At 45.6% G+C, this 23,115-nt stretch overlaps 2 protein-coding genes and 1 long non-coding RNA gene across 17 annotated transcripts in view; 2 read left to right on the top strand and 1 right to left on the bottom strand.

Annotated features, from left to right (window-relative positions):
- The window catches only part of LOC309653828 (serine/threonine-protein kinase MRCK alpha-like), a 234,913-nt gene that overhangs the window by 93,137 nt on the left and 118,661 nt on the right, over positions 1 to 23,115 (bottom strand). For 4 of the 15 annotated variants that reach the window (XR_014259542.1, XR_014259543.1, XR_014259544.1 and 1 more), the window contains exons 1-2: positions 13,445 to 13,535; positions 9,278 to 9,423 (exon numbers count right to left, since the gene is read on the bottom strand). The exons of the other annotated variants lie outside the window; for them this stretch is intronic. The gene's annotated coding sequence lies outside the window, so the exon portion shown is untranslated. Of the gene's footprint in view, positions 1 to 9,277; positions 9,424 to 13,444; positions 13,536 to 23,115 lie in introns of those variants that run through there. 15 annotated transcript variants of the gene reach the window in all.
- LOC309653829 overlaps positions 1 to 23,115 on the top strand; it is a 158,316-nt gene that overhangs the window by 26,219 nt on the left and 108,982 nt on the right. The window lies entirely within an intron of this gene.
- The window catches only part of LOC309653830 (NUT family member 2G-like), a gene marked incomplete at its 5' end in the record, with an annotated part of 35,379 nt that continues 15,771 nt past the window's right edge, over positions 3,508 to 23,115 (top strand). The window contains 2 exons of the mRNA XM_082478631.1: positions 3,508 to 3,598; positions 19,341 to 20,047. Of these exons, the coding sequence (XP_082334757.1) occupies positions 3,508 to 3,598; positions 19,341 to 20,047 (798 nt within the window). The remainder of the gene's footprint in view (positions 3,599 to 19,340; positions 20,048 to 23,115) is intronic.

Here is a 23,115-nt window from a genome sequence, read left to right as displayed (position 1 = left end):
GATGGGTTTCACATGGCTGTACCTGACTCCCTGCTGAAATTTGGAAATGACAACTATGACGTCTCTGTATGTTTGTGTCCTTGTATATGTCTTTGTCTTTGGATAACATTGCTGAGGTGGATTTGTGGATGAGCTCTATTTAACTGGCTTAAAGAAAAGTGAGCACTTCCAAACCAAACTATTCTAAATACAAGAGAAATTGAGCTAAATGAGTTTCAGGTTCATGTGAACTGGGAAATATTCAGTATTAATTAAGACCTGGTACTAACGTTCGTTTGTTGATCTAATTAATATAGACATGCTGTTAGAGTCATCAACATTAAGTATAATACTTTTATTGTGCCTAGGTTTAATATAAGCTAAATAAAATCTTGTTATATCTATTGCAAATTTGTCAGCAAGGAAATAACCTGATGTGAAGAAACTTTTAAGGAAAGAAAATGCAAATGAAATAAGAGCTTTAGATGAACTTTTTAAAATACTTATCTTTTAGGAAGGTCTATCTAAAATTAGTCTCTCCAGATATCTGACCACTTGAAAGTCAGAATTGTGCTAAAATAAGTGACAGAAGGTTTATGGAAAGTGGACCCTGAAAAAAAGAGTTCTGTACGTGGTCAGGATTGACTAAGTTTAAAATAAGTTTAATTGAGTCAATAAATTTTAAAAGTAAGCTGGTGCAAAACTTGAATTTCGCTTTTCTCTCTGTTAAGAAGACAAGGTTTCTTAAGATTTTGGACTGCCTTTGATACCAGATTTTAAGTTTTTCTACCTTTTAAGAGATCTGTTCTGTACTTGCCTTTGAAATCTTTTATTGTTACTTTGGCTAACTGAATAACTATTGTTTCACAGTGACATGTGATCCTATCTGACTGTTTTAAACCCTTTTCTTATTTTTCGGACAAAACTTCCCAAATCAAATTATAATGAAGTTCCGTTGACCTCTAGCTAACTTTGGGGTGCTTCAAAGGGCCCCTGAAACATCCCAAAGAGAGATATTAACTAATTCGGTTGACTTGGTATGTTGAATTACACGGGAAGTGTTGTCAAATAAGCAATAAATCTTCTTAGGTTACATTGTATGCCAAATGATACAGGTATTCTACAGATTATATGGAGTTCCTAAAATTTGGTATGTCCTGGTAAAATGTTACCAGTCAGAATTCTCTTTATTATCGGAAAGTGTTGCATGTCACCGCAGTAACCACGTTACTTTGTCAACTGCATCGTAATCAGATTTAAACGTGCCTTCTCTTTGTTTCTTTTCAAGTAGCCAAATGTATGTCTCAGCCCACTCATCTTTGTAAAAATAGACATAGAAGTCTTTCAAATGCTGTTTTAGCAGGAAGTTACTGATGTGTATGTGCCGTTTACAGTGACTCTGTATATACTCCCCAGCTTCAAAAACACTTAGAACTGCTGCTGTGGTTTCTGGAAGAGTCAGTTGTTGGTTCCTCAATTACACCTGTGCAGCTCGGGTCTGAGTTTTTAAAGAATAGTTAACTTTTAAAGAAGTTTCTTTATCAAAAGAGCAGTTTGAGTTATAGCCATGGTTTTTGCTGGGTTAACATTGGCTTCAGTTAAATCGTTTCAATTATAAAGTAAGTATAACTATGGTGAAGAAGCTTGTCTCATTTTTAAATGCTGAATCATTTTATTTCTTGAATTAATGCGATAGAAAAGTCAAAATTCCGGACCACTGGAATATGCCAACTTTTTTGTTTTGGGGTTGTGTGTATAGTTTTTGTTGTGCTGATTTGTTTGCTTGTTTTTTAAAGAAACTGAAACTGCTATGTCTGCTAGTGGAAGAAAATGCTTTGTTTTGCTCTGAAGATTCTGAAATTATTCAGGCATATCGTGGTTCATAGATTACAAAGAATAATGCTAGTTAAATGCCAATGAACTATTTTTACTCTTTTTATACGAAATGTACAAATTTCGGTGGGGGGGTGGTGATGGTGGCAGCGGTGCCTCTTAACTACCTTATGTAAAACACTTGAACATTTTCATCAATATTGCCATCATCTGTTTAATACTCCCAGTATATTTTCTCAACGTGTTTACCTAAAGTTGTATGGAATGACATAATAAGCAATAAAATCTGAATTACACCCAAAAAAAAAAAAAAAGTGCCTTCTTAAGTCTTTCGTCATTGTACACAGCTATGGTTTCACTCTGATGCCTTTGCAAAAATGCTTCCTCTTCAAGAAGATTTATAGAAGGGACCTTTGGATAAATACAAGTTTCTGGTTTTCAGACCATAAAGGTGAACTGGGTAAGATCTTGAAGAATTCTAATGGGAAACCTGATGGCTTCATAAAGCTGTTAACAAAAACGATTAGTTGCACATGACTGGGTAAACTGGTGACTATGGTTATAATTTTTATGGTTTCTATCTGAAAAATGACTGTGTTAAATCTGTGTATTCCAGGTGTAAGCAAAACTCTCCCCTTAAACTAATTATGACTTACAGTAATTTGTTAAATTATACCCTTGTAAGCAGAATTGAAACATTTATCTTTTTCTCTCTACCTGGTTGATCCTGCCAGTAGCGTATGCTTGTCTCAAAGATTAAGCCGTGCATGTCTAAGTATGCACTGCTGGTACACTGAAACAGCAGATGGCTCACTAACTCAGTTATGGTACCTCTGGTCGCTCGCTATTGCAATTGGATTACAAGTAGTTACACTGATCATTGTTCTTTGTTTCCAGATTGTTTGCTCTTTGTGTTTCCCTGCTGCACTGTGTCTTTGTTAACGTTACTAGCTGCATTACTTCTATCCTGTCTATTTTATAAGATTGGTGTCTCTTACAGTACCCAGTATGTAACCAGGCCTGCAACAATACTTCTATGGCTAAACATCTTGAGGAAATAGATCACATTTATAACATAAAGTAATTGTAATAGTGTGATTCTAGGTATGGGAGGAAGCAACAAGGGAAAATGTCTCCTGGATCATAATTAGATAGAGGATCCAGAGGATCTTTAATTATCAATAGGGCCTAGTCCAAAAACTAGCACCTGGAGTGGCATATCAAGAATTCTCCCCTGACCTGGGATGAGCCTCCCAGCACCGTGGGACAAAATTTGATCCTGAAATGTCTCCCAAATATTGGTCAAAATCCTGACCAAGAGGAGAGGATCTGAGAAATGGAATATTGCCTGACACATCAGTCATTAGCGATTGCAGCCCTCCAACGTGAGCCGGTGAGCCCTGACGAAACTCAGGATATGAGAATATAGGATACAGGCCCCGGGTAGCTGAGGTACATATCAAATGAATGATTTCAGTGAGCCCAGACTCTTGCATCTTCCCATACATAGAAAACTGCCAAATTCCTTAACTTGAGATGCTGCTTCCCAGGCTTGAAGCTCTCAAAATTCCTGTCAAATAGATCATAACTCTCAACTTTTAGGCTGAGAATATTTTTTTAAGGCTACAGGTGTAAAGGAGACACTTTCCAGAGAGGAACAAAAAAAAAAAAACAACGTTTGGAACACTGGCACCGATGGTGGACACTCCCGGAAAGTTCCATCTGACGAAGCAATTAGAAGGGCCGTCACCCCTTTTTCCACAAGACTGTGGAATGGACATTGACAGTAGGGAATTGTAACAGGGAGGAGCCAAATCTGACTACACCTTGGATCTGTTTCTTTTACTTTAACCTTTGCCTTCCACTGCTTTTGTTCACTAAAAGGATACTGTCTGTACATAATGGCCTGCCTCGGGGAACCCTGTTCCTCTGCCTGAATGTTAAACCAAAGTGCCTTTGTTCAGGGAAACATACGGACTCTGTCCACCTGTGGATGGCTGCAATTAAGAAGAAATTAACACATCCCCTCCCTGAGGCTGGCCATTCCAGGGGATATTCGCAAAACTTATGGCCCTTTTACTTTACCTCCTCATCTCCTCCCCATCTCTGTGCTATAAAACAAACTGGCATCCAACCCCCGATAAGATGGTTATTTTGAGACTTTAGTCCGCCATCTTCTCGGTCTGCTGGCTTTCCGAATAAAGTCATATTCCTTGCCTCAACACCTCATCTCCGATTTATTGGCCTGTCGTGCGGCAAGCACAGCAAGCTTGGACTTGGTAACATCTTTACTCAGGACACGGTGTCACAAAATCGGACATTGTTTTCTGTTTGTTTTGTTTTTGTGTTTTGTGTTTGTTTTTGTTTTGGGCTGCGCCACGTGGCTTGTGGGATCTTAGTTCCTCGACCAGAGATCGAACCCGCGCTCCCTGCAGTGGAAGCTCGGAGTCCTAAGCAATGGCCTACCAGGGAATTCCCATGGGACACTGTTACCTTGCAGTCATGGTCCTCACCTTTGTGAGACAGAGGTAGTAGTGTAGCAGGATTGAGAACGTTGTCAAGTTTAAGATAAAGATTAGGTGGTGAAAGCAGGATTTCACAGGAAGTGAATCTAGTGACACTTGCAGTGAAACGTTGTCAATTCAGAGTTAAGAAGACTGTGGACAATGTGTGGAGTTTGCAAATAAACTTCATTTTCTAGAGTCAAATCTGCCAAGGCTTCCACTAAATTTGCAGTTGTGGCTATAACCTTAAGACAACTGAGATAGGCATAAGCAACTGACTCAAGTTGCATGCTATAATAGGCAAAAGGCCTATGTTTACTACCATGCTCACATAGTTCCGCGGGGCCTGATTATGCCATTCATGCACAAATCAAGTAAAAGGTTTTGAATAACCTAAAGTTAATCTATTAGGTAGAGATCTCTTTGCTAACTTAAAAGGGCTAATATATTTTGCCTCCAGTGGAGATCTCACCTTAAAGTTTCCGGATCAACCTGAACCTGATCATTTGGGTAACCCTAAGGCAGGCAGCTCTTGCAGTGCTTGTTTTAGCCTTATAAAAGCCTGCTTATGTTTATCTTCCCAAGCAAAGGATTCAGGGACTAAATCTTTAATAAGTTCATAGAGTGGAAGAGGTAACAGAGAAAAATTTGGAACCCAGAGCTTGCAATAACCAGCTAAACCTAGAAATCCACAATGCTAGCACTTAGTTGTGAGTCTAGGAAGTTCCTATATCAGCCTAATTCTCTCTGCAGATAGCTGAATTCCTTCAGTGCTTAGATTATGTCCTAGGTAATGAACAGTGTCTAGAGATAATTGTAATTTTTCCTTTGTGTTCTTTCTCAGCTAACTGTTGCAGCAAATCAATGGAATCTTTTATGCATGCCTTATGGAATCTTTACAGTAGCTGAGTACAGCAGGAGGTTATCTCCATATGGTAAAAAGGTTGATTTCTCAGGGAACTAGAGGGTACTTAAATCTTGGTGAGGTACTTGGGAGAAAAAAGAAGGGGTCCCAGTGAACCCTTGAGGCATAAAAGTGCAGGTATATTGTTGATTGTTCCAAGTAAAGGCATATAGATATTGGCTGTTGGGTCTCCGGGATGCTGAAGAAAGGTGAACAAAGGTCTCCAACAGTACACCATTCCAAGTCAGTTGAATCTTGTGACAGAAGGGTGGCTAGGTTTGGAACAACAGGAAAACAGGGAATAACTATTTTTATTAACAGCTCCCAAGTCCTGGACAAATCGCCATCCTGCCAGGTTTCCAACCAGGCAAGATTGGCATGCTGCAGGGACGAGTACAGGAATGACTACCTCCCGGGAAATTAAGTTTTCTACAATAGGTGTGAGACCTTGTATGACCGCAGGCTTTAATAGTTGTTGAGGAAACCTAGGGAGAGGTTTAGCTACATCTATCTGAATCTTTATAGGTTTGCATTTTTTTTATTCTTCTCATGTTAACACTGTCAGAAGTAGCCCCCAAATTTGCAGGCATCTCCACCAAATTAGAGAACTTTTGCTGAACTTCCTCTTTTATGTCCAGGACAGATTGTAAGGAACATAAATAATCAGGTTCAGGTTGATCAGGAAAGTTTAAGGTGAGATCTCCACTGGAGGCAAAATGTACTGGCCCTTTTAAGTTAGAAAAGAGATCTCTACCGAATAGATTAACTGGGGCTATACTGCATAGCAAAAAGGAATCTTGGTTGAGATAAAAATTCTCTCTGAACTTTATTAGGTACTCCCACTATGGAAACATCCTCTTGACTCAGAGGGACCTGTTGTTCTTTGAGGGTGGGATTTAGAGTAGAAAGCACAGCTCTGGTTAGGGCTAGGGGTAGGGTGTTAAAGGGTTAGGTAATTATGTTTACAGTTAGGGTTAGGGTTTAATGCAGATTTCAAAGTAAAATATGAGAGTGGGGTTTAAAGTAGAAAGCATAGCTCCAGTATCAACTGAAATTTGGCAGTTTTTCATCAATTTTCATTCTATTTTCCTCTGGGCTGTTTAAGGTAATTGCTGGTAATAGTTTACCAGAGAACCTCTGGAGTTCTGCCAACTAGGGGAGAGGGTCATGGGGGTGCCCTCCCTTTAAGACAGATACGAGAGCATTTGTGAAGAGTTTGCATAGGACCTTTGAGGACACCTTTTTTTCTAGTGTCCTCACTGATTACAAATGAAACATCAACTTTGGGTCATCGAATTGATCATGGACCCCTAGGAGGTTGTAATGGGGGAGGCCTAGGTGTTATTTTGTGTCTCTTGCCTTAGAGCTGTTGTAACTGTAAGGCTATGAGCTTGGTGGATTTCTGTTTGTGATCTTGCTCCAAGGTCCTTTCAAAATGCTCAGCTATAGTCAGGAGTTCAGTCAGGCCTACAGCCTCCCAGCCTATTTTCTGCCCTTTTATCAATCCACTAGTCTCAGAAGATAATCCATTTACAAAGAGGGCAGTTAAAGTAGGCTGAGTGGCCTTTTTATTGCTTGCAACCCCAAATGCTGTAAAAAGAGAGCCTACAAACTGGCTCTAAAGTCTTCCACAGATTCACCCCTCTTTTGTTTGTATGAGTGAATAACAGGCCAATCATTATTAGGCCAATTAATAATAGACCAAGTGTGAGCAGGGAAGATTTTAGGAATAGCTTATAAAAGGTTAGTTGTTATTCTGCAAGCCTTTTTAGGTTGAGGATCTTGAATATCATCCTAGGGATTATGTCATTTTGCTTCCCGCGTCCATTCTGGGGCTTCCCCCAGTCCTACCAACATGTGTACAAGCGGATAAAGATCTAGCAGTTTGGGGACATAGGCCGTGACAGTGACTCTAAATTCTTCAAAAAATGTTGGGAGTTCCTCCCTAGGTTTAGAGAATTCTTTAACTATAGCTCTCAGTTCAGTCTTTGACCAAGGGGTAAAGGACACCTGAGGGGGCTCACCTGCAACCTCAGCTAGTTTGACTTTAAATGGCAATTGTTAAATATTCTCTTGGGAATAGAAAAGTATTTCAGACAGAAAATGAGTAAAACAAGAGTACTCAGGTGAAAAAGGAAAGGGGGGGACAGTAGGAGTTAAATCTGCTGTCACATCCGTCCTATGGTCTTTTGTTTCAGGTACCTTTTGTCTCTTTAATTTTTCTTTAGTTTTCTGTTCCAACATAGCTCTAAACGAAGCTATTTTGGAATCTTGAAACCTTCTGTAAACTTTTACATACCAATTAAAGCAGGCATCTCATTCTCCCTGTCCAATTTGGGAACCCTTGCTCTCCAGTGTTTTCCTCAAATGAACAATCTTGTCTAACTGGAACATTCCCCACAATGACCATTGTAATTCTAGATCAATATTAGTATAATTTTGCCATCTTTCTAAATATCTACAGCCTCCAGGACCATAGTTCTCAAATATAAAATAAGCAGGTGTGCCAGAAGCTGGCATTCTCAACTCTTTGGTGATAAAGGATCTCATTTCCTTAGCTAGCCTTTGTCAACCCAAAAGAACACACAAAAGAACTGTGCCTTAATATATCAGCAGTAACAAAGAGATGTTACTATGTCCTGGCCAAAAGAAGGCCTGGTATGCACCACCACCAATTCCCAGGGATCCTTGGACTGAGGAAAAAGATCCAACCAGCAAATCCCAAGGAATGGGGACTGCAAACTGATGCCTAACAAAATGGAGAACTATAGCCGCCACCAACAGTTCCAAGCATGGAAACTGAGGGCTGATGCCAAACAGATGGGGAAGTGCAGACTACACTGCCAGCAGTGCTCAATGTGGAATCCAGGGAACAAAATTAGGGGCTAGGGTTTACCACTCAAAAGTATACTGGCAATAACCAAGAGATGTTACTGTGTCCTGGGAATTTCCATCTGAAAGGCTACGGGTTTGGCCTCAGGGAGAATCCTCTACCAGCCAAACTGACCTGCCCTGTAAAGGAAAGCCAATTAGATTGCGACCACAAACTCAATCAAAGAGAATGGAGCTCAAACCAAGAGGAACTTACCAACAACCTTCAGGAATGGCAAGAAAGACAGTGAACTCAAAGGAGTTGTGGGCACCACACCTGTTTCTCCTTGTCCCAAATGCTATCAGAAATTTGCTTCAGATCCCATCACTGCCACCAATATATTTATCTTTTTCTTTTTAAAAAGATAAGCATTTAATCATAAAATCATCCTGTTAGCAAGAGGAATCATGAGAGTGGATTTTAGAAAAGTGCACATACATATTTTTATACAGAACATTTCTGGAGGGATACATATTCAACTGTTAGTGGCCACCTCTGAATGCCACCAATGTATTAAAAAACAAAATTTAACTGAGTAAATTTGAAGATTTACTTTGAAGTTTGAATAAATTGGCTTTATTAAACGATTCATGAATCAGGCAGCATCTCATCTGATAGAAAGGGAGATACTCCAACGGGTTACACAACATGGAAGGCTTTTTGTTTTTTGGCCACGCCACATGGCATGTGGAAATCTTAGTTCCCCGACCAGGGATCGAACCCATGTCCCGTGCATTGGAAGAGCAGAGTCTTGGCCCCTGGACCACCAGGGAAGTCCCAGAAGGCTTTTAAAGTAAAGAGGGTGGGACACGGAAAGAAAGTCATCATCAAGGGAAAAAATGAAAGTTCACTGGAGGAAAGTGAAACTTCAGGTGACAATGGCTTCTCATTGGCTAAACTGCGGAATTTTCTATTAGCTATTTCTATTTTCTATTTCTTGTTGCTGGCCAGGAAGGAAGCCTTCCCTCCTCCAGCTGGGGTAGTAAAGTGGTTGCACTTCCTGTTTGGGGTCAGTAAATGACCTCTTCCTGTTGGGGTAATTGATGATGAGTGACACGGCATGAGAGCTCCCTCTACGGGCCTTCCAGACTCCAATTCTAGTTGAGGTTTCCTTTTGTTAACAATCACAGCATGTTTTATTGGCAGGAGGATTCACAATGAGGGAGAAAAGGCCACAAGACTCACCATAAAGAAGGCTCAGAAATTCCTGGGTGGGTCCAAGGGAGGCACAAGGTGGCTGTGGGGTCAGCTGGTGGCCACAATGATCACGTGGTTCCATCTGATGGGTTTGCAGCTCGATGTGGAATAGTGAATAAAAGGGTCAGTTCATCCTATCAGAGAAGCATGAAACTGAGATAAGCTTCCCACTGCTAGAAGCATCATGAGCCTTCAGAAAAGAACAGAGAACATGTCTAAAGGGTTTGGGAACATCAGAGCCATATCTCCTCAGAGTGGGACTCCCCAGGCTCTCCAGGTCTCAGTCCCCAACTCTCCCTCAGGGACAAAGCCTCCTCACCTCTGTCCTTGTCAGCTCACTGATCCCTAGAGGTCCTGCCTATCCCTGAGGACTTAGGTTTCCATGGAGACAGGTTGGTTGAGACCTAGTGATACAGTTGACCAGCCTGATACGCAACAGTTCCCACCACCCTGGGGCAGTTGGGCTCAGGGACACGTGGCTCTGGACCCCATGTGGAGGGTGTCCTTGCACGTCAGCTGTGCCCCAGAAGAGCCAGTAACGCCTGTAGCTGTCCAACTGATTCTCGGTATTTTCCTGGGAGAGCCCTTGGTCATCTGACCTCCTATCCAGGAAGCCCCGTGACTTTCTGACTGCTGCCTGTCACGCCAACAACACACCTGTGAAGGTTCTGCTCTGCATGGCCATCTGTCCACCAGGCCCCCCCTTCTAGGGACCCAGATGCTAGGACCACACAAATGCTGAAGGAGTGTCCACCTGCCTAAGGTACAGACACCCCTGTATCCATCTGCATGATGTCTACTGGGAATCAACAACATTTATGGGGATTCTTTGGCCCTAAAGAACAGACGAACCTGATAGGAGCAATGCAATGATTCACAATTACCAGGGTCAATGCACATATACAGGGGCCCATAGCCCCAGATGCCCCACTCACAATTCACATGGGTGTCCCATACGTACCCACCGATGCCCAAATATTCTTGCTTCATACATACATACATCCAAACACGCACATCAGTGGTGTGCTGGTAAGTGCTAAAAAACTCTCCGAGAAAGGTGGGAAAGACTTCACCTATGCTATCTACGTGGTATAAATATTCCCAGCATGACCAATTTCAAGCTACCCACCTGACATCACTGAACACAGAGCTGGGAAGAGATATGCACCATTGACTATCCCAGGATAGTATGAACCAGTTCCAGCACATCCCATACCTTTTCCTATGAATTTGTGCACACAATCCACTTACACCCCAAGTAGAACCCTCAACTCCCATCACAGATATATAACCAAAAGGATACCACATACACATATGTGTTTGTACATATACATATATATATATATATATATCCTGAACACACACGTACATTTCTACCCTCACCCTGAATAAATACACAAACAGACTACCTCTTACTACCTAAATTTTTACAGACAAAACCTTACTCACCCTGAATATTCACATTCCACTCTCACAACTATATATACACACACAACATGGGCCTGAAAACAAACACGTGCAACCAATATGCCATCCAGATGTACACACTGAGTACCTAAACACACAGGCTCACCAAGTACACAACTGTCTCATGGGCAACCCAAAAAAGACCCATATGCAATCCCACAGCCCTAAAATACATATACTCCAGGATTCCTGCACACACACATAACCTACACCGTCTACTGGTTTCCAAACACATAAACTAAACTCTCACATCCCCCAGAATACATACCCCAGAAGCCCCAGGAACTCAAAAACACACACAGCCACAAATAACCTATTCTTATCAAATACAGCTGACCCTTGAACAACTTGGGGGTTAGGGCGCCAACCCTCCATGCAGTGGTTCTGCATCCATGGATCGTGTAGTAGTCCTGTAGTATTTACTGGAAAAAAAATCCACTATAAGTGGACCCGTGTGGTTCAAACGTGTGTTGTTCAAGGGTCAACTGTACATATAAGTCCACCTCACTAATACTGAGAACACACATACAAGCAACACCACTAAATTCTTCAGGCATTACATTTGGAAATAGACACATAGAGGACTCTAAGCCTCCTGATATACTCACAAATCACAAATACACACACCCACAAACTACTCATGAGTATACACCCCAAATGCTCAGACACACTCAAAACAGAAAAACACCAACAACCTCTTCAGTCTTACTAATATACATACACAATTCTCACACACCTATGGACACACACATGCAAATATTCCCAAGCCCTGAACATACAGATCCCCTCCCAAACACTATACATTATGCTACCTCTCCAGAATACAAGCTCCCCACCACTACCCCAACATATAAACTGTATATGTGTGTGGGGGTGTTTATATATATATATATATTTCTGCCCTCACCCTGAATATATAGACAGACCACCTCTTACTCCTACCAAACACATGTATAAACACCCTAGCATTCTCCAAAGAAATACACTTTGAATACTCCTAACAACTCCATACCTTATGAACAAACTTTGATAATGCATGAACCTGATGATGAACACACACACAGATTAGAATACACAAGTAAGATACATGGAAGTGTCTCCAGCAAACCATTTATGAAACAACTTCCATATATCAAATTATCCCTAGCTATTAGGAGCCAGCTCACACATATGCAAGTACTAACAAATACCCGTATCACATATTTCTAATACATAGAAATGCAATTGTCCAACTTCCCTGTAGAGACATAGAACCCCACCTCTTTATCAGATACACATATACTCACTTCCCAAAATACATAAGCTTCAGAGGCTCCTACTGAAAATTACAAATGCACAGCCTCAGCAAACATTCCTCCAAGTGGCCATGCCCCTTGAATACACACACAAACTCATTTAACACATAACTCTCCACAAGTCCCAAATGCAACCACAATTACCCAGAACACTACAAATATGCAATAATATCATCCTATATGCCCTTTGTTCCAAATACACATACAGTACCACACTACTGGCATATACATAACCCCACATTCCCAACCTCTCACACAGAATTAACTCTGCCATCTTGCAGAATACAGAATCATACAAACACAACATACCTACATATACAACATCCACCAGTCCCAGAAAATAGTCACAGACTTGCCCTCTACACATCCAAATATACATAGACAGCTCCTGAAAATGCACACACACAAATACCCCATAACCATACAACATGCCCTGAATACACAAATGATCATCCTACATTCCCCAAATATACAAAATAAACAGACTGAACACCCAAAGTAATATACACCACTACTTTTCCTGACATTGCCCTTATGCATATGCAGATAATCCTTCCAAATCCACCATTAGGCACACATAAATCCCCAAATTCATGGGTGAAAAAAACACATGTAAACATATTCCCCAAACACCAAATTACAAACACCTAACCACCAACTCCTTGAGTATGCCTGCGTCACATCTCAACACCCTCCAAGTACAACACTCACTCTTACACACTCTCACAAAAACACAGGCATGACCTCCCTTCAGACACAAACATCCACAGACAAAACCAACCCACACATTTGACTACATATCAGATTCCCACCAACCAATTAAATATGTACAGACCCCATCTATGCTTGCAAATCAATCATGATTTGACATCAGACTACAAATACATGTTTATTACCACATTCAGCAAAGTTGCTCCCATCACTGACAAAAGAATGCAGTTTGAACATAAGTGTTGATTGATGTTTTTATGATAAGAAGGAAGACACTAGTGAAACCATGAGTGTGTTCCTTCGATCTTCACTCATTTTCCAATCACCCGAGCTACACCTTTGGAACCAGATGAGGGTTTTCAACTCGCAAGAATGTCCCTCTAGCTTTTGTACTCTTCAGAACGCGCAGTCTAGAACGGCACCTGGGCACCTGTTTAATAGCTCACACACACTATTTCCCCCCCACTGTAGGCCCCGCAATCACTGAACCCTTCATGCAGCTGGCTCCCCAGTGGTGCCAATAACCCTGGGGTAAACCCCTCAAGGGAATCGAGCTCTATGGGGGCGTGAATCCACATTGTGGGGAGTCTCCTTACACGGACAAGGGCACAAATAACCCACAGGGTGAACAACAGCGCAGAGCGGTGACACCTGAGGGGTGAAAAGTCCCCGTACCCCTTACCTCAGGGTTCCTGGAATTGACTCCAGAGGCGGCCATGACAGGCCCCGCCCCCACCGGACGGCCGTTGGGGCCCCAACCTCCGCGCTCGCGCACACGCTCCTGTCTTCTGGAGCCGAGCCAACTGCCCCAACAGACGCCAGGAGCTGTTGGAGGACGGCGGTCCGCGTGCCTGAGAGCCCCCCCCCAGTGGGCGTGTGCAGGCGTGCGTGCAGGCGCGGGGCACGCGGGGATCTGTTCCAGGAGGTCTCTGCAGGAGAGGAGAGAAATGCAGGGTCGGGCACGCTAGGGAGCATCTCTGGCGACGCTCCTCGCTGGGAACCTTCGTGACAGTCTCTTCTTAAAACCAGCTCTTGTGAGATGTGCACTCCTGATTTTTATATTGCACACGTGAAACCCATGCACTTAGCTACAAAGAGTTCTGGAGAGCTCTGCTCTAAGCACAGTAGCCTCAAATTGGGGCAAGTGCTTTCATGCCCTCTGGACTGCAGTTCCTTGGTTCTTCTTTATGCCTTTCAAAAAACAGTAGGTCCTTTTTCCTAGCAAGCCTGAAGTTTCCTTTAAAGAACAATTCTAGCAAAGAATTCAGACCTGGGAAACACTCTTAAGATACTGTCTCCTGACTCCGTTCCTAGAGTTTTTCCAAACGCATTTACTCTACTAGAATATTTTTTCTCAGTGTATTTAATACATGGAGGTTTTTCAATAAATGTTGATTCACAGGTGTTTCCTTTGTACGGTTTTTTTTTTTTTTTAATAACTTTGAGAGAGAGTGGACAATCTGGGTCAATTTCAACACAGCAGGTAGTATGGGAACAATTTCACTTTCCCTCCCTCCTTTTTTGTAATATCTTGCAGACTTTCAGTTGGCATTAAAAACAACAACAACAACAAAAATAGTAGCGGGATCAACTTACTGACCTGACTTTGTAATACTTCCCAAAGAAACTTCAATCATCAGATCCTCTTTCTGGTCAATTGCAAGATTAGAGCATTTCTCACTCAACAGGATGCCTCTGAAGACCCCTCACATCTAACAGCACTAAGCGCCTCCCAAGTGCCCAGACTTGAAAACTCCACAAGACACAAACATTGTATCTCTTTGTTTCTTTAACGTTTCCTGATTGAGTGGAAGATGAACTGTCTTCTGAGGCTTGTGATGCATGTCCAGAGTTGTTTTTTCTCAGTAGTCAATGCCTGCCCGCAGCCTCTGTGCAGGAATAGTCAGAGACCATGATCCAAAGGACTTTTAGATACTCCCTTCTGTGACTGCTCTTCCCAAATTACATTTGGGCTAATTTGATTCTCTCTGTCTCTCGGGTGTAGGATTTTGAAGTATTACAAAAGTGATTGCAGAATTGGGACTGGCTAATTTTTGCACAGTGCAATTTTTGTATCAGTGGCCTTGAGAAGAGTCCTTCAAATACTGTATCAGAATTATGAGTGAGAATCTTGTAAATAATTGGTTGAATGACTGAACAAAGGGAGGAAGCAACAAGTAAGCCTGCCTTTCTCGAGTGCCTGGGTACAATATTTTGCCTCACCATCCCTCTAGTATGAAGTTATTGGTTGAAAATCATCCGAGTTTTCCTTCATTGTAAAAGCTCCAGTACTGAGCGATATTCCCAAACTTTATTTTTTTCAGTCCCCGACAGGAGTTTCTTTAGATATAAAGTTCACCATGATGTTGCTTGAAATATTCTCACCTTATCTTCTCATCTTCTTCTGAGTCAGTTTTTCCTGACAAGGGGCAAGGAACTTCTTAAGCACCAACAGGAGTCTTTTTCACACTGTGGAACAGTCCTTCTAAACCTCTGTTTCCTTCCCCAACACCCCACAATCAGTTGGAGTTCTACTGCAGCTACAGCAGTGAGAGAATCTCATCTCGCAAGAGATTTGGTTGCCATCCTCTGAGGTTTTCAGCCTTCATCTCCCTTGACAAGTTTCCTAACAGTCCTCTCTTCTCACAACACAAAACACGAATACTCTTTCATATCATTTTGATAGTGGTAAACTGACTGACATGGATTCTCAATATGAAAATCATAATCAAACAAGTTTTGTAAAAGGAATGCTACCATGATTCCCATGCAGATGGGGCCATATGCAACGATGAGCCTAGACTGTAAAGAGCAAGTGTATGTAATGCAGACAGGAAATGAACAAACTTGTAAGCAGGGCTTGCAGGCTAGGATTTAGATGGAAGTGGGCTTGTCTGAATGGGGATTGGACACTGGTGGATAAACTCTTGGCATTGTGTCAAGGTGCACATCCATCTCATGGGTAGTGGACTTTTAACACCTAGAAAAACCAGGGCTCTAGGATGTTTAGTCCCTTTAACATAAGGAAAGAGAAGATTTTCTGCCTTCTTGTTCCTTACTTCTGTCCTTACCCCTACTAAGCCAAGATGTTCAGTGCTATATGATGGCTCTTCCAAATCCATTTCCTCCAAAGAGCCTGCAGATTTTGTGTATGTTTACAGTTGTGTTTTCTGTTGGAGCCAAGGTGCACACTTGAGTCTCATCACTCCAAGTTCTCTTTCTCATAAGGATGAGTAACTGATAATAGCTTAGTATGTTCTGATTTTTTGGTAGTGTTGCCAGATAAAATACAGATTTCGAGTTAAATGTAAATTTCAGATAAACAGGGAAAGAATTTGCAGTAAAACTATGTCCAAAATGTTGCATGGGACAAAGTTGTACTAAAAATGAATTCATTGTTTATGTGAAATTCAAAAGTCAAATTCAGTTAGGCATTTGTTACTTTTCTTTACTAGATCGAGCCACCCTATTCTTTCAGGTGCTTTGAAATTTAAGAGACTAGAAATTCTTGTTCTAGGAATCTAGTGCAGAAACAGAGGAGCCACGATACCCGTACAAAGACAATCATTGGAAATATCCTCAGATATATTGGAACATATATGAATTTTCAACTAGAACAAAAATGAAGGCATTTTAAAAACTGAAAACAGATTGCCTTCGTTTTTAGTTGCATGACGTATCTCTGGGAAGATTTTAGTGAAAGAGATAACACTGGTTTCCTCCGGGAAAGAGGATTGCGTTGACAGGGGAAAGAGGTGGGAGGAGGACTCGCCACTGCATATTCCATTTTGCACAATTTAATTTTGAACCATGAGAAGGTGTTGCTCGCTTAAAATATTATACTAAAATCATTTAAAAGGTAAAAAACTAAATGTTTTACAACCATGGAATACTATGAGAAAGACATTTAGTGAATTCTGGTCTTGGACATGGGGGCTGCATGACGGTTTTTTGATGGACGGGGGCTTTCCAGCACAAAGGCTCATTAGTAAGGCTGGTCCTGCTGGATGTTGGTTGGAGCACAAGGACCACTCCCTTAGGAGTGATGTACATACAGCAGTCAAAGACACTGGATCTGCTGAGACAATCCTAATTTCAAATACTCAGTTCCATGTGGCCATAAATACCCAAGTGTTTATCAGACTAACAGTTCTGAATTTTGTTCAGAAAGTCTAGTCTCTGTTGAAGTAAGTCAAGAGCCAGGTAGGAAGCAGAGTGTGTTGAGGGACACGAAACTAGGTTGATGGAAAAAGAAGTGAAAGGAAGGGACTGTCAAGTCCAACCTCGGTGCCGTGAATCAAGAAAACAGTCTATAAACTGCGTAAAGAGGCACAAGCCAATTGTGTTGCCACTGTGTGAGGTGGAAGGAACTTCCGGTTCTTGCCTACCTGCCAGAGCCCTCGTGGAATGTCTCCCCACCCCCACCCTACCCAGACCCACGTGCCCTCTGCCCCTCCCCCACTGCAGAATGTTTCAGCCACATTCTACTGTTATGACTCAAACCTGCCCCTCCTTCAGTTGGATCCTGAGCGTCGTTGAAGCAGGTCACTCTCTGGGTCCTGGTCTTGACTTTTCTCATTGAGGCTACCAGGCAGCAGTAGTCCGTGCCCAAGCATGCAGGATGGCTTCAGAAGGAGGTAAGCCTATAGTCTGGGGGTGTGTTCTCAGAGACCCTGCCATCCCTCACATCCTTCGGGTTCACAAGTGACACTTCACGGTGGGCACACAGTTGGACTGAAGTAGAGGGAGACGAGAGCACTGGACACACGAGGACATTTCACCTGGGGAGACTGGGGAGCCTGAAGAAACCTGAGACTGCACTGGGGAGGAGGGGTCATTGGAGGCGGATCAAGAGGAATTGCCCTGGCTATGGAGAAAGGATGGCAGCAGGCAGGTTAATTCTTTCTAGAAGGGAGACAAGCCACTTTGAAACGTGTGTGTAAGGATGTGTGTGATGTCCTGGTGGTGACACAGGGAGGGTCATGAGGAAAGCCTAGACCTGTCTTGTGTTCCTGAGGCACCTGAAGCTTGCCTCACCATATCTTTCTAAGGGATTTGAACAGGAGCATACTGTATCTAAGGGGGCCGTGGGGAGAGATGGTCTTGGTGAGAAAACTATTCAGTGGGGCTGTGTGTGGCCACACCTGCAGTGAAGTGCCCTCTCCGAGAGCTAGGCAGGAGGTTACTCTAACTGCCGCAGCCCACACCTCGTCCACTGCTTCCAGCCCAGAGCTCACTTCTCAGTTCAGGCAACTGTTGCTTGGGATTCAACAGGGGATGGGCAACCGTGTAACTTCAGCCAAGAGAGGGCTCAGGTCCCTGAGTTGTTCTGAATTGTTCTTCCTTTTGTGGAATCGCAGTTCTTCAGACTTACTTCATCTCATCCAGTATCTCATGGTGGACCCTCAGGCTGCCTTGAGAGGAAGAGTTTGTTCATATTTCCTGTCACTCCTTCATGGACAGGGGACAGATGTGGAGTGGGGTTGTTTCGGGTGGAATGTGTGTGAAGGCTGCTTCCTCTTTTAAAGGGGGAAGGGGCAGAAAGAAGATCTTCTGTGTTATTATTACACGTCCTATGACACCTGTTCTGATTAATTAGGTGCACCGTTTTGTGTACCTTGTTCTCCTGAACAGGGATGTGTTCCAGACAATTTGATCGCCATGGCAACTGGCTTATGCCTGCTTCTCAGATTTTCTTTCCGTTATTGGGAGCTGGAAGGGGAAGGACCACAGGCGGTCTGTACTCCCATGACCAATGTAACATGACAATTCCCTGGCCCTTGTTTAATCCTCTGCAGCCATCACTGGCTGTGAAATGACAGAATCTAAGGGACACGTGCCTACCTCTCACACACCACCACCCCCACCCCCGCCTCCTAGGAACAGAACTCCTGAGTGATGACAGTGACTCTGGGCACTGGGGAGGGGGTGGCAGGACGTGGCCCATGTTACGTGTCTGCTGTGGGTTGTTCTGAGAGGCAGGTGCATTCTGGGCCAATGTTATGGGTTTGTATCGGGATTCCATTAGAGAGATATTTTCCAGCATTTTGTTTTGTTTTGTGAGGCTAGGAAAGAAAGAGGGGATTTATACTGAGCATCAGGAAAAGGAGGACTGAGGAGGAGGTGGGGCCCTAATATTTTACACAATACCTGTCCACAAAGGGCCTTTGGGTGCCTAGAACTTACCTTGGAGAAGGTCCCTACCTGCTAGTACGCCGGCTGAGGGGCATTTCTCACAGAGCGGATGTCCACCCAGTTCCAGGTCTTAGGAGACAGCCTGTGAGGCTTAGGTGCCAGGGGGTGCCTTAGGGAGGCTCTCCAAGTCAGTGCTTGCTGAGGCGATTTCTTCTCGGCAGACAGGGGTCAGGGACCTTGGTGGATGGGCGCGGGGTCACCAGTGGAATAATTCTCAACTGGAGGTCAGGGCATGAAAATCACTTGAAGACAATTGCACGCTGCACAGTTTCCCTTGCCAAGTGTCCCTCACCTGTGGAGATTTACACTCTGATGCCACAGAAAGCCTCAGTCCCACTTGCCCATTCTCCTCCTCCATTCACTCCTTTCCTTTGCCTCAACAGGATGTCCAGTGCTGGGAACGGATGTGACCATGAACCCCGGTGCCTCCTTGTCTACTTTCACGGCAGTGCCCTTCCCTCCACCCATTCCTGGCGCCCAGCACCGGCCACCCTGGCAGCAGCACCTGCCACGTCCCATCACCCCAGCATTCCCTCCTGGCAGCAGCCTGCTGCTGCCAGCTTTCACCAGGACGCCTTTGGTGGCTAATGGTGGCCGTGGCCCCAGTGCCCCTGGGGCTTGCAACCTCACTGTCCAAGTCAGGTCAAAAGGGAGGACAGTGGAGGCCCCCCAGACTCAGACCTTTGTCGTTGCTCAGGCCCTCCTCAACTGGAGCGCTCCAGGGGCCCTTAGCAGGAGTGCTGAATGTCCTGCACCCGTATTCTTAGCAACCCCTGTGATGGGGACCGTTGTGACTGCTCCAGCTGTTGGAGGAAGTCAGGCTGGCAAGGGAGGCTGGACCCCAGGCTTTCCTCCTCAAGCTCCACCACCAGCTGCCCAGCTGGCCCCTATCATTCGCCCAGTGAAGTCTGGGCCATGGCCACATGGCACTTCCAGGGAGGGCCGCCTGGCCACCAACCAGTCCAACGCCTCGCAGGATGGCTCCTCTAACACCCAGAGCGAGTACAGTAACTTCCTACGTAGGCAGCACATCAAGCCCCTGGCCCGGAGACACCTTCGCCTGAGTCCTGATGCAGAAGCTTTTTCCTGCTTTCTCATGTGAGTGAACGCTCAGGGGGTCCTGAGCTTATGGGAGCTTTTAGATAAAGAGGAACTGGGGATGGACTCGCACGTTAGGTTTCTAGGGCTACTGGAAGGAAGGTGTGAGGGCGATGTCCATGCTATGAGAGGGCACATTGTCGGTCACATGGGTGGGCCTGCCAGTCCGTGACATCAGGACTGAAATGTTCCCTATCTCAACGGGCCCCACCACCCTGTGAGTCTGGCCAGCTTGCTCTTCCATGATTCTCATGGTAATATGGACTGAAGACTTGCAGTCAGAGAGGGTCGTGGTGTAAGGTGAGGAGCCAAGGAGTGGATGCCGCACTCTCCTGTGGTGCCGTGTCCTTCATACAGGACTTGAGTGTACATGGCCAGGGGAGGTCACTTCAGAGGAGGGGGAGGAGCACGGGGCCCAGGAGAGCGCTTTATGCATGCCTCCACTTCGTTGTGGAGAATTCCACTAGGAACAGGGTGATGGTAGAGCTCTCCTAAGGGCGTGGGCTCTCTCCCACTAGAGTTGTGAGCCTGGCAAGCCTTTCCATCCTAAACCTCCGGACCCTCGTAAAAAGGGGACAATTACACTTCACTCAGAGGACTGTGCTGAAGAGTCCTTGGGCTAATCTATGAAGTGTTAGCAGATTGCTTGGCACATGCCACGCCTCATTGATGATGATGATTTTTATGATGAAAATGCAGCCTTGAGGAGGAAAAGAGCTCCCCAAGGCACAATGTCCCAGCTCTAGCCTGGGAGTGGGTGGTCGTCCTTGAGTGAGTGTGAGGCGGTGACAGCAGTGGCCGGGAAGGCTTGTCTTTGCCCTCCCAGACGCCCGCCTCTCACCCTCCTGTTGCTCAGTCATTCTGGGTTGAGTGATGTGTGGTCCACATGGGCGGGTGGGGTCAGGCAGGTGGGGGCTGGGCTGGGCCGGGAGACTGACCCCGAGGGCTTACAGCTCAGTGCTTCGATCCGTGGACCGTCTGAATCCCACCATGCCGCTGGAGGAGGGACTGCGGAGGGCCGTGCAGGAATGGCGGCGCTTGAGCAACCTTGACCGGATGATCTACTACGACAGGGCGGAAAAGTGAGTCAGCGTCCTGGGCCCAGGGGCTGCGTGGAGGGTGAGGCGAGTGGGTGAGGGCAGGGTCTGGCCGTGGCGGTGCTCATCAGAGAGGACAGAGGAGAAGGGCTGTCACCCAGCACAGGGGCCCCGCAGCCCAGGGGCCCTACTGTCCCCCAGAAACCCCTCCCTCACCTTGAGAGTTTGAGACTTCTGTCCTTCCTCCACCAGGAGCTCTGCCCTCCCCTGATTTTGACCTACCCTTGCCTTGACATGAAGGTCTCAGGACGGGGCAGGGTGAAGCTGTGAGTCCAGTAGGGGTCCAACTCCGGCCATATGAACAGGGCCGGGAAAGAGCTCCACCCGCCAGCCTGCTGCTTCCTTAGTGGTGGGTGGCTGGCGGCCATTAACATAGATTTGGGACCACCTCTCCTCATGAAAAGTGCCCTGAGTGGGTACCCTGGCATCCCTGAAGAGGCTGGGGAAGCCAGCTGTCGTCGGCCCAAGGGTCTCCGGCCCTTCCAGTGTTTGCTCCATGGTAATCCCCTTGGTTTAAGAAACAAAAGCAAACAAACGAGCGCCTCTCAGAGGAAGGGAAGGCCTCTCCTCTAAGCTCAGCATCCACATCGTCCAGCCTCTCCTGGGCCCTGTCTCCAGGTCTATGTTGCAAGACTCTCAGTCCTAGCCCAGGGTCCTGGATTCGGGCAAGGACCCCTGTGGGGAACACATGCCTGTTCCAGCCTCTGGCTGTCAGCCCTTCATGTGGTTCTGGATGGGGACGGGGGCATGAGGAGGGTGCCCCCTGGGTCAGCCATGTGTCCCGTTGACCTGGTTCAATTCAGCGACCTGGGTCTATGCTGTTGAATGCCCTCCAGTGCTGGTGAGGCAGGAAGGGTCCCAGATCTTGTTGTCACTTCCAGGAGCAGCTCTCTGCTGTGGACAGCACCTCACAGGGCCTTGACGGCCCCAAGGCACATCCTGTCCCAGTGCCTCATTCTTGGCTGCCTTTGTTGGGCTCCAGAACCGAGGCCTTTTTCTCAGGGTGGCCTGTGCCTCCGTCACCCCCCAGGTTCATGGAATTTGCGGCCGAGGAGGAGATGCACATTCAGCATTTGCAGTGCATGCAGTGCGCGCAGGACCTGCCTCCTCCAGCCCCACCGAAGCTGGATCCTCGGGGGCCCCCAGCCCCGAAAGTGCACCTTCAGCCAGGCACCCAGGTTCCCACTGGAGCTGAAGGCACAGGTAACAGGGGCCTAGGGTTGGCCACCGTCCCCATGTGGATCCTTTTCTTTCAAGACAGGGGCATTGGTCTTTCAACCAAAACAGCCACCGAGGCGGGGTGTGGGGAGGTGGGGTCTCAGCTGCCCTTTGTCACTACGGGGTATTGACTTGGTCAGTTTTGTAACTCCTCTCACACCTCCCTGTCAAAGGACCCCACACGAAGTCTGCCTAAGAAGTGGGCTTGATGGGGAGACCCCTAGAAAATTGGAGGTTCCCCACTTCCTTACTTGTGACTCTCTTAGATGACCCCCTAACCTCCCCTCTCCAACTGTGCATGAGGCTTCAGATGGTCCTGACCCCTCCCACACCCACATCAACGTCCCCCAAACAATGCCCTCACCAACGTGCGCTCGGTGGTCAGGAGGTGGACCGGGAGTCCCTCACCTTCCTTCCCTTCCTCCTGCTCTGCCTCAGCCTGTGCTCCCAGGATGTCCGGCCCCAGGGCCCAGCCCTCGCACCCGAAGCCACACAGATCCCAGCGGACCCCGGAGCCCAAGGCGCCCAAGGAGATTCCCCCTGAGACTGTGAGGGAGTATGTGGACAGGATGGAGGCGCTGGTGGGGACCGTCCACTCAGCCAGAAGCAAGTCACATGCAGAATGTGGAAAGGACGGAAATGAGCTGAAGCAGGAAGAGGACGACACCTACTTGGACCCGTGTCTCTTGAGCTACATTGACGAGCTGCGTTCCCGGGAAGACTCTGTCACCAAGGTAGGCTGGGC

Source organism: Balaenoptera physalus, assembly GCF_965194825.1.
Source record: "Balaenoptera physalus genome assembly, contig: HAP1_SCAFFOLD_1270, whole genome shotgun sequence".
Taxonomy (NCBI): domain Eukaryota; kingdom Metazoa; phylum Chordata; class Mammalia; order Artiodactyla; family Balaenopteridae; genus Balaenoptera; species Balaenoptera physalus.
This window is presented reverse-complemented; position numbering and strand designations above follow the sequence as displayed.